General features: G+C 42.7%; 1 protein-coding gene across 1 annotated transcript in view; it reads right to left on the reverse strand.

The window, feature by feature from the left end:
* Positions 1-559: 559 nt before the first annotated feature.
* Positions 560-17,000, reverse strand: part of LOC141145997 (uncharacterized) — a 55,212-nt gene continuing 38,771 nt past the window's right edge. Inside the window, exon 3 of the mRNA XM_073632778.1 lies at positions 560-622. Within this exon, the coding sequence (XP_073488879.1) occupies positions 560-622 (63 nt within the window). The remainder of the gene's footprint in view (positions 623-17,000) is intronic.

The following is a 17,000-nucleotide window of genomic DNA, read 5'->3' on the forward strand; positions in this document are numbered from 1 at the left end:
TGCAATGTCGCAGTCCCGCTAAAAATCGCTGATCACCGCCATTACTAGTAAAAAATAAAAAAAATGCCATAAGTCCATCCATTTTTTGTAGATGCTATAACTTTTACGCAAACCAATATAAATATGCTTATTGCGATTTTTTTATCAATAATATGTAGAAGAATACATATTGGCCTAAACTGATGAATAAATGTGTTTTTCTTTAATTTTTTATTGGTTATGTATTATAGCAGAAAGTAAAAATTATTATTTTTTTTTTTTTCAAAATTGTCAGTCTTTTTGTTTATAGCGCAAAAAATAAAAATCTCAGAGATGATTAAATACCATCAAAAGAAAGTTCTATATGTGTGGGAAAAAAAGGACATTGATTTTATTAGGGTACAGAATTGCACGACCGTGCAATTGTCAGTTAAAGTAACGCAGTGCTGTATCGCAAAAAATGGCTTGGTCATTATGGGGGTAAATCATTCCGGGGTTGAAGTGGTTAATGCGCTCAATAACAAAAATAAAGCACACGTTCATGAATGCAAAGCTGTAGTAATGTCTGTCTATAAAAGTTTCATTGGTTGTAAAAAGACACAAGTCCATCCAGATCAACAACTGGATGAAGTTCATCTTCAAACTAAAAAAAAAGGTTTAAAAAAACCACACACATTTACCCTTCAGTTTGCCTTCTCCGATAACCATTACATATATAAACTGATAGTTTACATTTTTATATTTTTTTTAATTACATGTATGTTTGATCTTTGAGCATTCCAATTCATATACTTAATGTATTCTGAGAATGTATTTTCTCACTTTCTTTGTTTTTGCTCTGTAAAATCTCAAATAAAGATTCAAAGTTTAACTGCTTAAGGACCAAAATATTGTTTGTTTGTTTTTTCAAAATTGTCGGTCTTTTATTTATAGCGAAAAAAATAAAAACCTCAGAAGTGATCAAATACCACCAATAGAAAACTCTATTTGTGGGGAAAAAAGGACATCAATTTTGTTTGGGTTGTTTAGGAACAAAGAACACAGAGGAGAGATGGGTTTGCTTTAAGAGCATATTAAATAAGAGCATTAGCCAATGCATCATATTTGGTAATAAATTTAAAAGAGCGAACAAAAGTCCTGGATGGCTCAACTCCAATGTAACAATGCATATAAAAGCAAAGGAGTAGGCCTTCAAAAAATACAAGGTTGAGGGATCATCCTCAGCATTCAAAAAGGGGTTGGAAGCCTGATCCCCAGTCAGGCGACCAAAGAATGGGGCATATTGGACTATTCCGGTACAGTAATTAAGGATAACCATATAGAGCAAGTAACGGCAGTAATAAAAATTATAATTCATTTATTGATGCAACGGACAAAACATGATAATACAATAACACTTAATAAAAGTACAGGCATATCACCAGTGGATTCAATAGTATACAGTACAGCACAAAATCTCAGATATCATATTCCTCGACTAGTTTCGCGGACACAATCCGCTTCGTCAGGAGGGAATCTGGAGATGAATTATTCTGACTAAACAGTCTGAACCTGACAATTAAAAAACATACAATGAAGTTTACAAAAATACATAATCAGTACAATTTATGTTCCAGCATCAAAATTTACAAATAGGTAATGAAAATAGGGGGGGGGGGGAGGGGACGAATCTGCTTACCCAGGTCCCAGCAGACCCCAGGCGCAAGGCCCCACCACCAACAAATGATCTGCCACGGCGACCTAGGGGAGGTGACGAAATAACGGGATAGTAAGGATAAAATGTATATTGGAATTAAGGTAACCTTAATTGCCACACACAAGAAGAAGTGAAACATGAAATAGTGAGCATGGAGAAAAAGTGATGACAAGGGGGGGGTGATTGGTGAATGATGTGAAAGATGCCAAAAAATGAAGTTGCATTATGCAGAGAATAAAAGATAACAAAAGGTGACCAAATGAATAGGAAGAGGTGATGATGAACAGGGCATAGAGGTGTTATATGATGTGGGTGAGAGGGTGAACAAGTGAGGAGATGGGGCAGGGGGAGGGAAGGGGAATTAGGGGTGGAGAAGGGAATAATGGGGGAGTGGGGAGGAAGGATTGTGAGGGATTGGAAGGGAAACAGGGGGGGGGAAACGGGGAAAAAAGAAGGGGGGAAGCAGAGGAGGAACCGGTGGAAGAGGGGAAAGAGGGGTGGGGAGGGAAAAGGGGGGGAAAAAGGGAATGGGGGGAGAGAGGGGGGGGAGGAGGAGGGGGGAAAAAGGGTAAGAGGGGGGAGGGGAAAGTAAGGAGGAGATTAGAACAGTGTGAACATATGGGTGAAAAGGGGCCGAACGGTACCTGGTACTAGTATAAGCATAGAAGGGCTCCCGAGGGGGGCAACCTGCCGGGGACTGGTTCCATAATAAGGTAGGAGGGAGGGTAATAAGGAGGACTGCAAGCGATGGGCGAACACAAACCAAGGCCTGTTCACCTAAGCCTAGGACAACTGCAAGGGAGAATACAGTAGTTATGAGATGAACGGTGCTAGTGCCCAGGGATATGGGACTTAGATAAAAGGGTGGATAGTTACTTACCATAAACTTGCACTAGGCTGGCTGAGGTATAAGCACCCAGGGGCAGCAGACCGAACCGTCGGGCTAACAGGCATAGCCTGCTATAAATAGCTCCCAACCATGTGACGCTGCGCCGCGTGTCAGTGGGACGCTGGCGCATGACGTCACAGGGTCAGAGGTTCCACACAGCACGCGCGCGAAGAGATTGCGCGCGCACGCATGCGCACCAGCCGCATGGCCACGGGAACGTAGTCCCAGCCAAGGCCGGTGCAAGAGGAGGGGGCGGTCCCGTGTCAGAGACCGACCCCTCCACCAGGGACCTCACCAGGCCGCCGCGGGAGAACACAGGGGGAGGGGCCTGCGCCGGCGCTCAAGCCAGGACCAGGACTGGGGAAGCAGAGGTCCCAATGAAACCCAATATGAAAACAACAATGTAAGGGTTGATCAAACATAATAAGGGGTAAATACATAATAGAAACAACTGAAAAGCTTTAATAAGGTGAACTAGGGATGGTAATACCCTAGAAACCAGTATTGATTTCTGGATGTTGGTACATATGCACTTTTGCTACCTTTATATTTTACTGTAGAGAGGCCACTTCTCTAATCCTCAGCATTCAGACTTTTTAAAGAATGCAACAAGAAATGTAAGGGTGCAAGATAGAACCTAAAAGACACATCCCAAAAAAAATCCCAAGAAATTCTTTAAGTATGTAAACAGTAAAAAAGGGAGGATAGACCATATTGGCCCCATAAAGAATGGGGAAGGACATCTGGTTACAAAGGATGGGGAGATAGCGAAGGTATTGAATATATTCTTCTCCTCAGTCTTCACGAGGAAATCAGGGGGCTTCAGTAACCTAAACTGCAGTGTTCATCCTCATGACACATCACAGGAAGCACCTACATGATTAACAGAGAACAGAATTAAAATTAGACTTGGGAAACTTAACATTAATAAATCACCGGGACCAGACGGCTTGCACCCCAGAGTACTTAGGGAACTCAGTCAAGTAATTGCCAGACCATTGCTCCTAATTTTTACTGACAGTCTACTGACTGGAATGGTACCAGATGATTGGAGAAAAGCCAATGAAGCACCAATATTTAAAAAGGGCCCAAAATATATCCCTGGGAATTACAGACCAGTTAGCCTAACATCAATAGAATGTAAACTCTTGGAGGGGATGATAAGGGACTATACAGTATACAAGATTTTAGTAATGAGAACAGTATCATTAGCAGTAATCATCATGGATTCATGAAGAATCATTCTTGCCAAGCCAATCTATTAACCTTCTATGAGGAGGTGAGTTGCCATCTAGATAAAGGAAGGCCCGTAGATGTGGCGTATCTGGATTTTGCTAAAGCATTTGACACAGTTCCCCATAAACGTTTACTGTATAAAATAGGATCTGTTGGCATGGACCATAGGGTGAGTACACAGATTGATAACTGACTACAAGGGCGAGTTTAGAGGGTGGTGATAAATCGAGAGTACTCTGAATGGTCAGGGGTGGGTAGTGGGGTCCCCCAGGGTTCTGTGCTGATACCAACCCTGTTTAATTTGATCATAAATGACCTGGAGGATGAGGTAAACAGTTCAATCTCTGTATTTGTGGACGATACTAAGCTAAGCAGGGCAATAACTTCTCTGCAGGATGTGCAAACCTTGCAAAAAGTTCTGAACAAATTAATGGAGTGGGCAACTACATGGAAAATGAGGTTCAATGTATAAAAATGTAAAATAATTCATTTTTGTGGCAAAAATATGAATGCAATCTATACACTGGGGGGAGAACTTCTGGGGGAATCTAGGATGCAAAAGGACTGGGAGTCCTAGTAGATGATAGGCTCAGCAATGGCATGCAATGCCAAGCTGCTGCTAACAAAGCAAACATTGAATATTGGAATGCATTAAAAAGGGGATTAATTCCAGAGATAAAATGATAATTGTCCCACTTTACAAGACTCTGGTTCGGCCACACCTAGAGCATGCTGTCCAGTTATGGGCACCAGTCCTCAGGAAGGATGTACTGGAAATGGAGCGAGTACAAAGAAGGGAAACTAAGCTAATAAAGGGTCTGGAGGGTATTAGTTATGAGAAAAGGTTGCGAGCACTGAACCTTTTCTCTCTGGAGAAGAGACGCTTGATTTCAATTTACAAATACCTTACTGCTGTCTTTTTCGCGGAAGGGAGTTTAACATGACTCGTGGCCACTCATTAAAATTAGAAGAAAAGAGGTTTAATCTTAAACTACGTAGAGGGTTCTTTACTGTAAAAGCGGCAAGGATGTGGAATTTCCTTCCACAGGCTTTGGTCTCAGCGGGGAGCATCGATAGTTTCAAGAAACTATTAGATATGCGCCTGAATGACCACAACATACAGGGATATACAAGGTAATACTGACATATAATCACACACATAGGTTGGACTTGAATGGACTTGTGTCTTTTTTTTTTTACCTCACCTACTATGTAACTATGTAACGTTGCATGACCATGCAATTGTCAGTTAAAGCGACGGCATGCCATATTGCAAAAAATGGCCTGGTCATTAAGGGGCAAATCCTTCTGGTCCTTAAGTAGTTAAAAAAAACACATACATACTCTCCTAGCTGGAGTCAGCATCGCTCTGATGCTGCATCTGTCCCCCGCCACCTCTAAGTCCAAGAACAGAGCAATCAATGACCGTTCTTCATCTTCAGTGAGCAGAGAACTGGTAATTGGGGGTGGGGGTGGGGATGGGAATCTGGGGGCCCCTGATTTAAAGGGGGCTTCCAGATTCCGATAAGTTACCCCCTGCACCTCCACAACCAGGGTTGTGGGGAAGGGGATCTTGTCCTCATCGACATGGGGACAAGTTGCTTTGGGGGTAGTCCCTCACAAAGCACCCTCCATGTTGAGGGCACATGGCTTGGTATGGTTTGAGAGGGATGCTTGTTTGTCCCCCCTTCCTGGCTTACTGAGCTGCATGCTTGGATAAGGGTCTGGTATGAATTTTGGGGGGACCTCACTCCATTTTTTTTGTTTTTAATCCCCCTCGAAATCAATACGAGACCAAAAGGTCCCACACTAGTATTTTTTTATCTTTTAATGTCAGCTCTTTTTTGGTTTACATTCTGCTGCAGTGGAGTCACTTGTGTTAGGGATGTGATGGGTTATGGCTCCATAACAACCAGTTGAAATTTCATACATTGCTTGGATAATGCATTCTTGGACCACTATTTATTTAATGCATGTATTTTATTTATTTACTTCAGAGAATTGATTTTAATGCTTTTTTATGTGGTTTGTTTGTTTGTTTGTTTTATTGAGCATGTTTGCTTTTTGAGGTAAATACTGCATTAAAGGAATAGCAAATTGACATTTTATGTATCACATTAGGAAAAATGTCATGTGACCCAAATACCGCATTCGATAGCCTTTTGTGAATTGAGCCCAATATCACCAAAAGAAAGTCTTATTTATCCCAAAGAAAAACTGATATATGTATTACATTGTTATGTTAAAGTGGTGTTAAACACAAAACCAAAAATGTATTATATTGCAGATTAACAATCATTAGATATAGTGGTTGTAGTGGTTGTATCTTCTGTTTTCTCCTTATGATGTGGCCAGTAAAACACCTCCTGTTTTATACAGACACCACTCTGGATGAATGAGCACAGAGGAAGATTTGGAAAACAGAACTTTAGGTCTGGAGGGAAAGCGTTTTAGAAATGCTAGCAGATTTAAACACAGTAACACTTTGAACCTGAACTCCAGCTAATACTTTATATTCAGCTACAGCAAACAGTTTTTTTTCCTTTTGGGGTAAAGTTTTAATCTAATTGAAAAAAAAACTGTTCACCCCTGCCAGTATTAAATGGTCTGACTTATTCATGTAACTGCAAGAGAGCTTTACTGTTGAAAAACAACAGACTTACCATATTTTCTGCTCCATAAGACACACCTGACCATAAGAGACACCTAGGTTTTAGAGGAGGAAAACAAGAAAAAAAATATTCTGACCAAATGGTGTAATAAAATATTTAATAAAATATAACAGATTATACTACTATAGGTGGGTGGTGGACACACAGCAATACCACCCCTCTCCTATCAAATCAGCTCATCTACACTATACCTGGGTGGTGGTGGTGGTGGAGGACACAGCAACCTCCCCCTTCCCAGATAAGCTCAGGGTGGCAGGGCAGACACAGACACCCCTTCAGCCTCTTCTCACACCAGCTCAGATTACTGGACAGTGGATACTATGTCAACCCACACCTCCCACCCCCTTATTACCAGCTCACCTCAGGAAGTGGAGGACACTGCCAATGCAATCCACAACCCCCTCCACCAGTGGGTGGCTGGCTTTCAGCCTCAGATACATCCAGCGGGTGGCAGCTAGGAGGGTCCGGAGGACTTTGGACATGGTTTGCAGCAGTAGCTGCCAGTGGAGGGAGCAGGAAGTGACAGACTGGACCAGACTAGTGTGGCCACGGCACTGGGCATGTTCTGGCTGAAATAAACTACCAAGGGGAGCAGCTAGGGCTCTCACCGCTCTCGGGATGGTGTCACCTCTGGTGGGTGTCACCTGACCTGGGTGTGGAGCGCACCCCCATAGTGACACCACTGACACCCCCCTCATGTGTGGCACCCGGGCAGACCGCCCCCCTTGGTACGCCCCTGCCAGGATGTGCCTCACATCCTGTCCTCCTCTCTTCTGCCACAGAGAAGCCGAGCACTGGTATTCTAACACGGCAGTGGATGCGGCAACGGGGGGGATGCTGGTCAATATTTGCTCCATAAGACACACAGACATTTCCCCCCATTTTTGGGGGGGAAACGGCGTGTCTTATTGAAAGAAAAATACTGTACTGGCTGGATCAGCAGATGCACATATGTTGTAGAAGAAAAAAAAGCCTAAATAAGGAAACAAATACAGCCATTACACCTAATAATTGGTAATCAGATGTTTGATTTTGGGTTTAACACTGCTTTAAGTAATGACAAGTTATAATAGTTATAGGCCCATAAACTCATAGGCCCATAGCCAATTACTCTGGTCAATAGAGGGTGTAGAGGTGTGAAAGATGAACTGGTTCAAGGATTTGGGTATTTGCAATGTTGCCATTGAAGCTAAATGGAAAGGCCCTCTTCTCCCTTTAAAACATGGTATTTTTTTTCTTTTATCCCTCAAGTATGGATTCACTCATCCCTATTAGCAAACCACAGAACATCACTGCAAATTTAAAAACATGCAAAGTGCAATATAGAGCAGTGCTGTCTTGTGCGTTCTCTGTACACCAGTGCAGGAAAAGATCATAGAGTAGGAGTTAACTGTCACATGACTTGTCAGGCCTTGCTCCCAGCTGATGGTGGCTTGCATGTGGATTTTGTGAACACAAGTGGAATTTTGAACTAAAGTGGAGAGTTAAAAACCAGGAGTTGAAAACAGGAGTTAAAACAGGAGTCTTCTAATCTGTAAGTAACATCTTAAACTCCCCTTAAGTAATTGTATTGCAACTGGGAAATTTAGTGCTAGCAGGGTTGAAGGTTTTGCTCAGTGCACAGTGTGCCACATGTATGCAAAATTGGTGCAACATCTCCAGGATGGTGACAGATGTGAGCAGGTTGCCCTTCTGGAAGCTCGCATTAGAGATCTGGAGGAGCAAGTTGCAACACTGGGCAGAAAGGACAACCTTGAAGGTGGTCAGTAGGGTTGATGTGGAGGGTGGAGGGGCAAGTCAGGATTATCAGATAGGAAGATGGGTTATTCTAGTTAGAGGGAGTGGATGGGGCTCGCAGAATAGGAAGGCCAGTCCTGTGTTTGTGCATCAAAACAAATTTGCCAAGTTTGGTGAAGATGTGGAGGTGGCAAACACCGAGGTGGCATCCCTAGATGTCACTGCTACCCCTAACAGCCGGGAGAGCAGCCCATCTAGTAGAGGTGGTGAGGGGAGTACAGGTAGGCCTAGGCAGTTGGTGGTAATAGGGGATTCTATAATCAAAAGGACAGATAGAATAATTTGTCACCAGGATCACCTCAACCGAATGGTTTACTGTCTCCCTGGTGCTAGGGTTCGGCATGTGGTGGACCGGGTGGATAAATTACTGGGAGGGGCTGGGCATGACCCAGCTGTCTTGGTACACGTTGGAACCAATGACAGTATACATGGAAGGTGGAGGCTCCTTAAGAATCAATTTAAAGAACTAGGCTGCAAGTTAAAGGGAAGGACCTCCAAGGTGATATTCTCTGAAATATTGCCTGTGCCATGCGCAACACAGGAAAGGCAGGGGGTGATTAGAGAGCTGAATGCATGGCTAAAGATCTGGCGTAGGGAGGAGGGATTTGGATTTCTAGAGCACTAGGCTGACTTTTCATTGGGGTGCATCCTATGTGCTAAAGACGGATTGCACTTGAATGGAAGGGGGTCTGCTGTGCTGGGGGAAAGGCTGGAGGAGTATTTAAACTAGGATTGAAGGGGGAGGGTGAAGTAGAATTACATTGGGAAGACAGGTCGGTTAGGGGTCAGACATTAATGGAGGGTTTAATGGGGATAGATGGGGGAGGGTTATGGCAGGTGACAAGAAAGTTCCCATGTTGCAAACGGCCATTGGAAACTATAGTGCCATTTGTACTACTAAAAATTATATGAAAAACACCAGAGCAAAATGTAATAATGCATTAAAGTGTTCACCAATGCCAGAAGTCTGCCAAGCAAAATAGGTGAGTTGGAAGCTCTGGTGCATGAGGAGCATTATGATGTAATCGGTATTGCTGAAACTTGGCTTCAATCCTCACATGACTGGGCTATTAATATTCTTGGCTAGGCACTCTTTTGGAGAGACAGGGTAAAAAGGAAAGGTGGTGGGGTCTGTCTCTATGTGAGAAGTGATCTCAAAGCAAGTGCGAAAGAGGACCTGATGGAGAGTGTGATGAGTCTGAAGCATTATGGGTAGAACTGCATATAGATGTGCGTAGTTCAAAGTTAATCATTGGAGTTTGTTATAGACCACCCAATGTTAACGAAGAGGTGGAGACTCAGCTCCTTGCACAGATGGAAAGGACTGCAAGGGCTGGGACGGTGATAATAATGGGTGATTTTAACTACCCAGAAATTGACTGGAATAATGGCACTGCTGGGACAGTTAAAGGGCAAAAATTTATAAATTACAGGACAATTTTATGGTCCAGTTTATTGAGGCCCCAACTAGGAATGAAGCTCTGTTGGACCTGGTAATCTCAAACCATGCAGAGCTTATTACTAATGTTCAAATAAAGGAACACCTGGGTAGCAGTGATCATCAACAAGGTAGTGACAATGTGAACAGTGAAAAGAAAAAACAATGCAGCGCTATACATAAAAATCAACACAAATGTGACTATCAGCTGTGCAGCATGATAATATATAACTAAATATAAAAAATGCAGAAAGCCAAATACAATATTGTATTATTATAGTGAGTCCATTATCATATTAACGACCAATAACGTGAACATTATGGTCATGTAAATGTTCAACAAAGGTGAGCAGTATAAATGTAAGATGAGTGAGAGGTATCTCAAGGGTGCTACGTGGTTTCACAGAGGTGGTGTTCCAATACTCAGTATCAACAGCAAAGAATGAATGGAGCAAATACGCTTACCGAAACAGGTGGACATGTTTGCCGTACGGCTAGGTGTCATACAGGCTTAAGGATCGATCGATTCAAATAGATGTTTGTTGTAGAGGCGTATACGGCAGGTTCCATTGGTTCCTTTGTAGCAATGGTAAACGACCTAAAGACATCAGATGTTCCAGGTTAGGGATGAGCCGAACACCCCCCGGTTCGGTTCGCACCAGAACCTGCGAACGGACCGAAAATTTGCACGAATGTTAGAACCCATTGACGTCTATGGGACTCGAGCGTTCAAAATCAAAAGTGCTCATTTTAAAGGCTAATTTGCATGGTATTGTCCTAAAAAGGGTTTGGGGACCCGGGTCCTACCCCAGGGGACTTGTATCGATGCAAAAAAAACTTTTAAAAACGGCAGTTTTTTCGGGAGCAGTGATTTTAATGATGTTTAAAGTAAAAAAAAAAAAATGAAATATTCCTTTAAATATCGTACCTGGGGTGTGTCTATAGTATGCCTGTAAAGTGGCGTGTGTTTCCCGTGTTTAGAACAGTCCCTGCACAAAATGTCATTTTTAAAGGAAAAAATCTCATTTAAAACTGCTTGCGGGTTTAATGTAATGTCGGGTCCTGGCAATATGGATGAAAATCAGTGAGACAAACGGCATGGGTACCCCCCAGACCATTACCAGGCCCTTTGGGTCTTGTATGGATATTAAGGGGAACCCAGCACCCAAATTAAAATAAGGAAAGGTGTGGGGCCACCAGGCCCTATATACTCTGAACAGCAGTATACAGGCGGTGCAAACAAGACAGGGACTGTAGGTTTGTTGTTAAGTAGAATCTGTTTTTAATTTTTAACGGGTACATTTTTAATGTGTTTGGCTCCAGCCAAAAAATCTTTTTTAAGCTTTTTGGAAAACATAGGGAAGGGTTATCACCCCTGTGACATTTGTTTTTCTGTCTTTCCTCCTCTTCAGAAGATTTCACCTCACTTTTTGTCCCAATGACAAATGTTTTTTGAAAATTTTGGGTTTTTTTGTGGAACAAGGATTGGAAAGCATCAGTGGAAAGGAGAAATGTTTTTTCCCATATTAACTCTTACAGGAGAGAATTTCCCTTCCTAGGGGTAGATTTCATCTCACTTCCTGTTGTCTCCTTCCGTTTGCAAGTAGGAGTCATTTGTAAGTTAGATGTTTGAAAGTAGGGGCCTGCCCTATATACTCAGCAGAAATTTGGGCCTTAGGTGTTGTTGTGGCCACAACACTGTAAGCCCTCACAGGGCCCTGCTGTGAAATATTAGATCAAGAATTGTAATAACATGCCCCTGTTGAACAAGGGCAGAAAAATTGGGCCTTTGGTGGTGGTGGTACTGATATGTACTGATACTGCAGCTAGCAAAATCAACTGCCTGCCTGTAGTATGAGAACACCATCAACCTTCTACAGGTAGCTTTAGCTGAACACTGTGCAGAGCTTGCAAAAAACTAACTTGTAGCTTTTTTAGCTGCCTGCGGTAGTGATAGGATCAGGAAAACACCACCGACCTTCTACAGGTAGCTTTAGCTGAACATGTGCAGAGCTCGCAAAAAAATAACTTGTAGGTTTAGCTGGACACTGTGAGGAGGACGCACCACACTAACTTGTAGTTTTAGCTGAACACTGTGAGCAGGACGCACAGCACTAACTTGTAGTTTTAGCTGTACACTGTGAGCAGGATGCACTGCACTAACTTGTAGGTTTAGCTGAACACTGTGAGGTGGACGCACCACACTAAGTTGTAGTTTTAGCTGAACACTGTGAGCAGGACGCACTGCACTAACTGTAAATAGTCTAGCTGCCTGACTGTGGTACTAATAGGATCAAAAGAACACCAGCAATTTTCTTCAGGTAGCTGTAAATACTGTAACAAGACAAGCCTGCCTGTCAGTAAGAAGATAACAGGAACGGATCTAGCTGAACACTGTGAGCAGGACGCACTGCACTAACTTGTAGCTTTAGATGAACACTGTGCAGAGGTCTCACTACGCTAACTTGTAGGTTTAGCTGAACACTTGGAGGAGGACGCACAGCACTAACTTGTAGTTTTAGCTGAACACTGTGAGCAGGACGCACCGCACTAACTTCTAGGTTTAGGTGAACACTGTGAGGTGGACGCACCGCACTAACTTGTAGTTTTAGCTGAACACTGTGAGCAGGACGCACCGCACTAACTTGTAGGTTTAGCTGAACACTGTGAGGTGGACGCACCACACTAACTTGTAGGTTTAGCTGAACACTGTGAGCAGGACGCACCCCACTAACTTGTAGGTTTAGCTGAACACTGTGAGCAGGACGCACCCCACTAACTTGTAGTTTTAGCTGAACACTGTGAGCAGGACGCACTGCACTAACTGTAAATAGTCTAGCTGCCTGACTGTGATACTAATAGGATCAAAAGAACACCAGCAATTTTCTTCAGGTAGCTGTAAATACTGTAACAAGAGAAGCCTGCCTGTCAGTAAGAAGATAACAGGAACGGATCTAGTTAAACTGAATACAGTGTATATATATATGCAACAACTGGGATGCATATATATATATATACACAATACACTGTAAGTGCAGCTAACTGACTGTTCTGCCTAATCTATCTAACTCAAATCAAATGACACTGTCTGTCTCTCTCTCTATCTATGAACGCCGGAACACACACTACACAGGGCCACCGTGCAGGCGGCCTTATATAGTGTGGGGCATGTGCTAAATCCCCTGAGCCATAATTGGCCAAAGCCTCCTTGGCTTTGGCCAATTATGGCTCTCTGTTCAGACGGCGCTGTGATTGGACAAGCATGCGGGTCATAGTGCATGCTTGGCCAATCATCAGCCAGCAATGCACTGCGATGCCGCAGTGAATTATGGGCCGTGACGCGCCACACGAATTTGGCGCGAACGGCCCATATCATTCACAATTTGGCGAACGGGCGAACAGACGATGTTTGAGTCGAACATGGGTTTGACTCGAACACGAAGCTCATCCCTATTCCAGGTCTGGTTGTACGCACTTCTCCTACAGGTGTATATAGGAGGAATGCACCTTTCACAAAGCCATCATGGGGACATGGAAAAGGAAAAAAAGGCTCCACATAGTGCTTAAATACAAAGAAGCAGGTTTATTTTAAACCAAATAGGGTAAAAATCTAGATAACAGCAGCCAAGATAAAAGTGATCACAATAAAAAGTAACGTGGTACCAGGAACAAAAAATCAATCGCAACCCGACATGTTTCGGACTAGAGTTCCTTCTACTGGGGCATAATATAACTACATTACTATGTAACTATGTAGGTCTTTTTCCTCTTCTTCCTATTTTCATGAAGGATCACTAATGGTTACAGCAGTGCCAGTGACAGAAACAAAGTGGCTGCAATGTGCTACCATTCAAGTGTTTTAGTAAAACAACAGTAGAGGGGTTAATTGTGGGAGTTTAAAAATGTGTACTCTATAGCAGAATTTGAGTAAGCAGCACTGTAGCTTAGTGGTTAGCACTTTTGCCTTGCAGTCCCACACATAATTTATATAGGGCTTTCAGGTGCATTGATAAACTGGACTACAGGAGTCTTATGGGCTAATATCATGGTAGATATGATCATCTTGAAGACATCTCCCTGTCTCAGAGCGTGTGCTTCAAAAGACATGCCAATAAAGATGGTTATTGAGAAGCAGAATGGAGCATTAGTCAATGGGACAGGAGATTTGGTTAGGCAGGAAAAGACCAAATTAACAATGCAGGAGTACCAGGTTCTTCTTGACTAATTCAAAGATATCATTATGATACCCTGTTATATCTGATATGGAATTTAAGGGGGGGCCCCATACTATTTTTTTTGGTGTCCCCCTAGAAATCCATACCAGACCGGAAGAGGCGGTTTTGAATTGGGGACACTCACTACCTGGAGGAAAGGTATCTGGATTATAGGAGGCTTCCAGATACTAATAAGCCTCCCACCTGCAGACCCCCACAACCACCGGTCAGAGTTGTGGGGGTGAGGACCTTGTCCTCATCAACATGGGGGCAAGGTGCTTTGCCAAGGGTCCTCCCTGTGAAATTAAAAAAGCTTACAACCAAAATAAATTAAATAAAGCAAAAAAAAGTAAAAAACTTAAGAAAAAAAATCAGCAGGAAAATATCTAATAAAATAATAGCTAACGTAAAAAGGGGAGGGAGGAGTTAATTCGGCTGTTAAAAAAGGTAAATAGGAATCCATTTTATACAAAAAAAAACTAACTTGTAAGGTATCTTTAAATGAGGTCATAGGCTGATATCAGGTCACCCTATAAATCTACATATGGATGAAATAATAAATACAATGAAATAACACATTGATTTAATATACTATTTACTTAAAAGAGAAGTATTGGGTTTACAAAAAAAACCTATATACTCACCTAGGTGGATGCAGGATTTATCCAATGCTGCAATTGTCCTCCGCTGCTTGTACACTGAGAACTGAGCAATCAAAGATGGATAATTGCTCAGTTCTTCCCTCTGCTTTGAGCAGAGAGTGTTGGCTATCAGTCACCAGCGCTCTGCTCTGCACCTCCAGCGCTCACTGCAGTGCTGGGCTGGGGAGTGAGTGGCTGGCTCAGCCTTCCAGGAGCACAGCTGAGAGGCTGAACCAGCTGCTGGTACAGGAGCACTCATGCAGTCTCACCCCCAAGCCTTGCTCTCTGCATCTGAAGAGAAAGACAGTGAGAATTGGTCCTGCCCCCTGCTCCCTCATCACTGGCTTTGATTAACAGCAGTGGAAGAAAATGTCTCTCTCTGCCTCAGCAAAGTCTTTGAGATCAGGAAGTGAGGGGAGAGAAGAGCTGCAGTGGACCAAATTAGGGCTCAGGCAAGTAAAGGTGGGTGAGGGGGGATACTGATGCCTAAACATTTTATACCTTAGGAATGCAGTAAGGTCAAAATGTTCAGGCTGTATATCCACTTTAGAGTTTTTTTTTTCTTTGAGTCACTTGTTTCCATGTCCTTTGCATAAAAATAGGAACTAGGTGCAGAAAAATGGCAGGTGCTGATGAGTCAAAATCTGAAATATTTGGCTGCAGCAAAAGGCAGTTTGTTTGCTAAGGACTGGAGAGTGATACAATAATGAGCATCTGCAGGCAACAGTGAAGCATGGTGGAGGTTCCTGGCAAGTTTCAGGCTGCACTCTGCAAATGGAGTTGGAGATTGGGTCAGGATCAATGGTGTCCTCAATGCTGAGAAATATGGGCAGATACTTATTCATAATACCATACCATCAGAGATGCCTGTGATTAGCCCAAAAAATATTCTTCAGCAGGTCAACAACCCCAAATATGCAGCCAACGTCATTAAGAGCTATCTTCAGTGTAAAGATGAACAATGAGTGCTGAAAGTGATGGTTTGGCTCCCACAGATCCCTGATCTTAACATCATTGAGTCTGTCTGGGAATACATGAAGATACAGAAGGATTTAAGGCAGCCTACATCCACAGAAGATCTATGGTTAGCTTTCCATGAAGTTTGGAACAACATACCTTCCAAAGTGTACCTAGAAGACAAAACGCTGTTTTGAAGACAAAAGATGGTCACACCACATATTAAATTGATTTGGATGTCTCTTCTGTTCTTTTACTTTCTATTTTGGTAAACTATAAAAAATTAACTATTAATACTCTATTTCTGAAAGCTTTTTAAATTTACAGCATTTTTTTCTCACCTGTCTAAGACTTTTGCGCTGTACTTTATATCACAATATGACACATTTACATTTTTGCACATAAAAAGTAAACCTTTTGGTAACGTATCTGTGAAAACAAAAATTTTTATGTATTTGAAAGGCTTATATTAGGGATTGGCCGAACACCCCTGGTTCGGTTCGCACCAGAACACGTGAACAGGCAAAAAGTTCTAACGAACATTTCTATGGGACATGAGCATGAAAGATCAAAGTCACAGTCAAGAGACAGCAGTTGCGGGGAGGCCTCCCATTGAGGCGGAGCTTTTTAATTTTTATCTATTTTTCGGGTCTGTCGGGCGGCGTGATTGAAGGTGGATCACATAGGGGGGCCGGGATCTGGGGGCCCTCTTGTTAAAGGGGGCTTCCAGATTCTGATATGCCCTGCCCACAGACCAATGGCCAGGGTTGTTGAGAAGAGGCTCTTATCCCCATCAACATGGGGCAAGGTGCTTTGGGGGCACCCCAAAGCACCCTCCCCACGTTGAGGGCAAGTGGCCTGGTATGGTTCGGGAGGGGGGCCTGCTTGTCCCCCCCTTTCCTGGCCTGCCAGGCTGCTTGCTTCAATAAGGGTTTGGTATGGATTTTGGGGGTACCCCATACAATTTTTATTTAAATTTTGGCATGGAGTTTCCCTTAAAATCTATGCCAGACCCAAAGGGCCTTGTATGGATTTTGGGGGGACCCCACGCTGTTTATTTTTTACATTTTGGTGTGGAGTTCCTCTTAAAATCTATACTAGACCCAAAGGAAAGGGCCTTGTATGGATTTTGGTGGGGGGAACTCCCATGCAGTTTTTTTCTTAATTCTTTAACTTCAATACACTGTTTTATATACTCTGCACTGCACTGTATACCCTGCACTATATTATATAATGTACACTGACTGCACTGTATATATTTTCTACACCGACTGCACTGTACTACTCTAGCTAAACTGAATATAGTGTATACGTATATATATATATATATATATATATATATATATATATATATATATATATATATATCACGCCATTAACTAACCTGTCTAATCTAGCTAAAGTTCTTAAAGTTCTTTCAATTAATATCACACTATATGCGGCCGCCGTGTAAGCAGCCTTATATAGTGTGGGCATGGACT

The sequence above is a fragment of the Aquarana catesbeiana genome, linkage group LG05 (assembly GCF_042186555.1).
Source record: "Aquarana catesbeiana isolate 2022-GZ linkage group LG05, ASM4218655v1, whole genome shotgun sequence".
NCBI classification, from domain to species: Eukaryota; Metazoa; Chordata; class Amphibia; order Anura; family Ranidae; genus Aquarana; species Aquarana catesbeiana.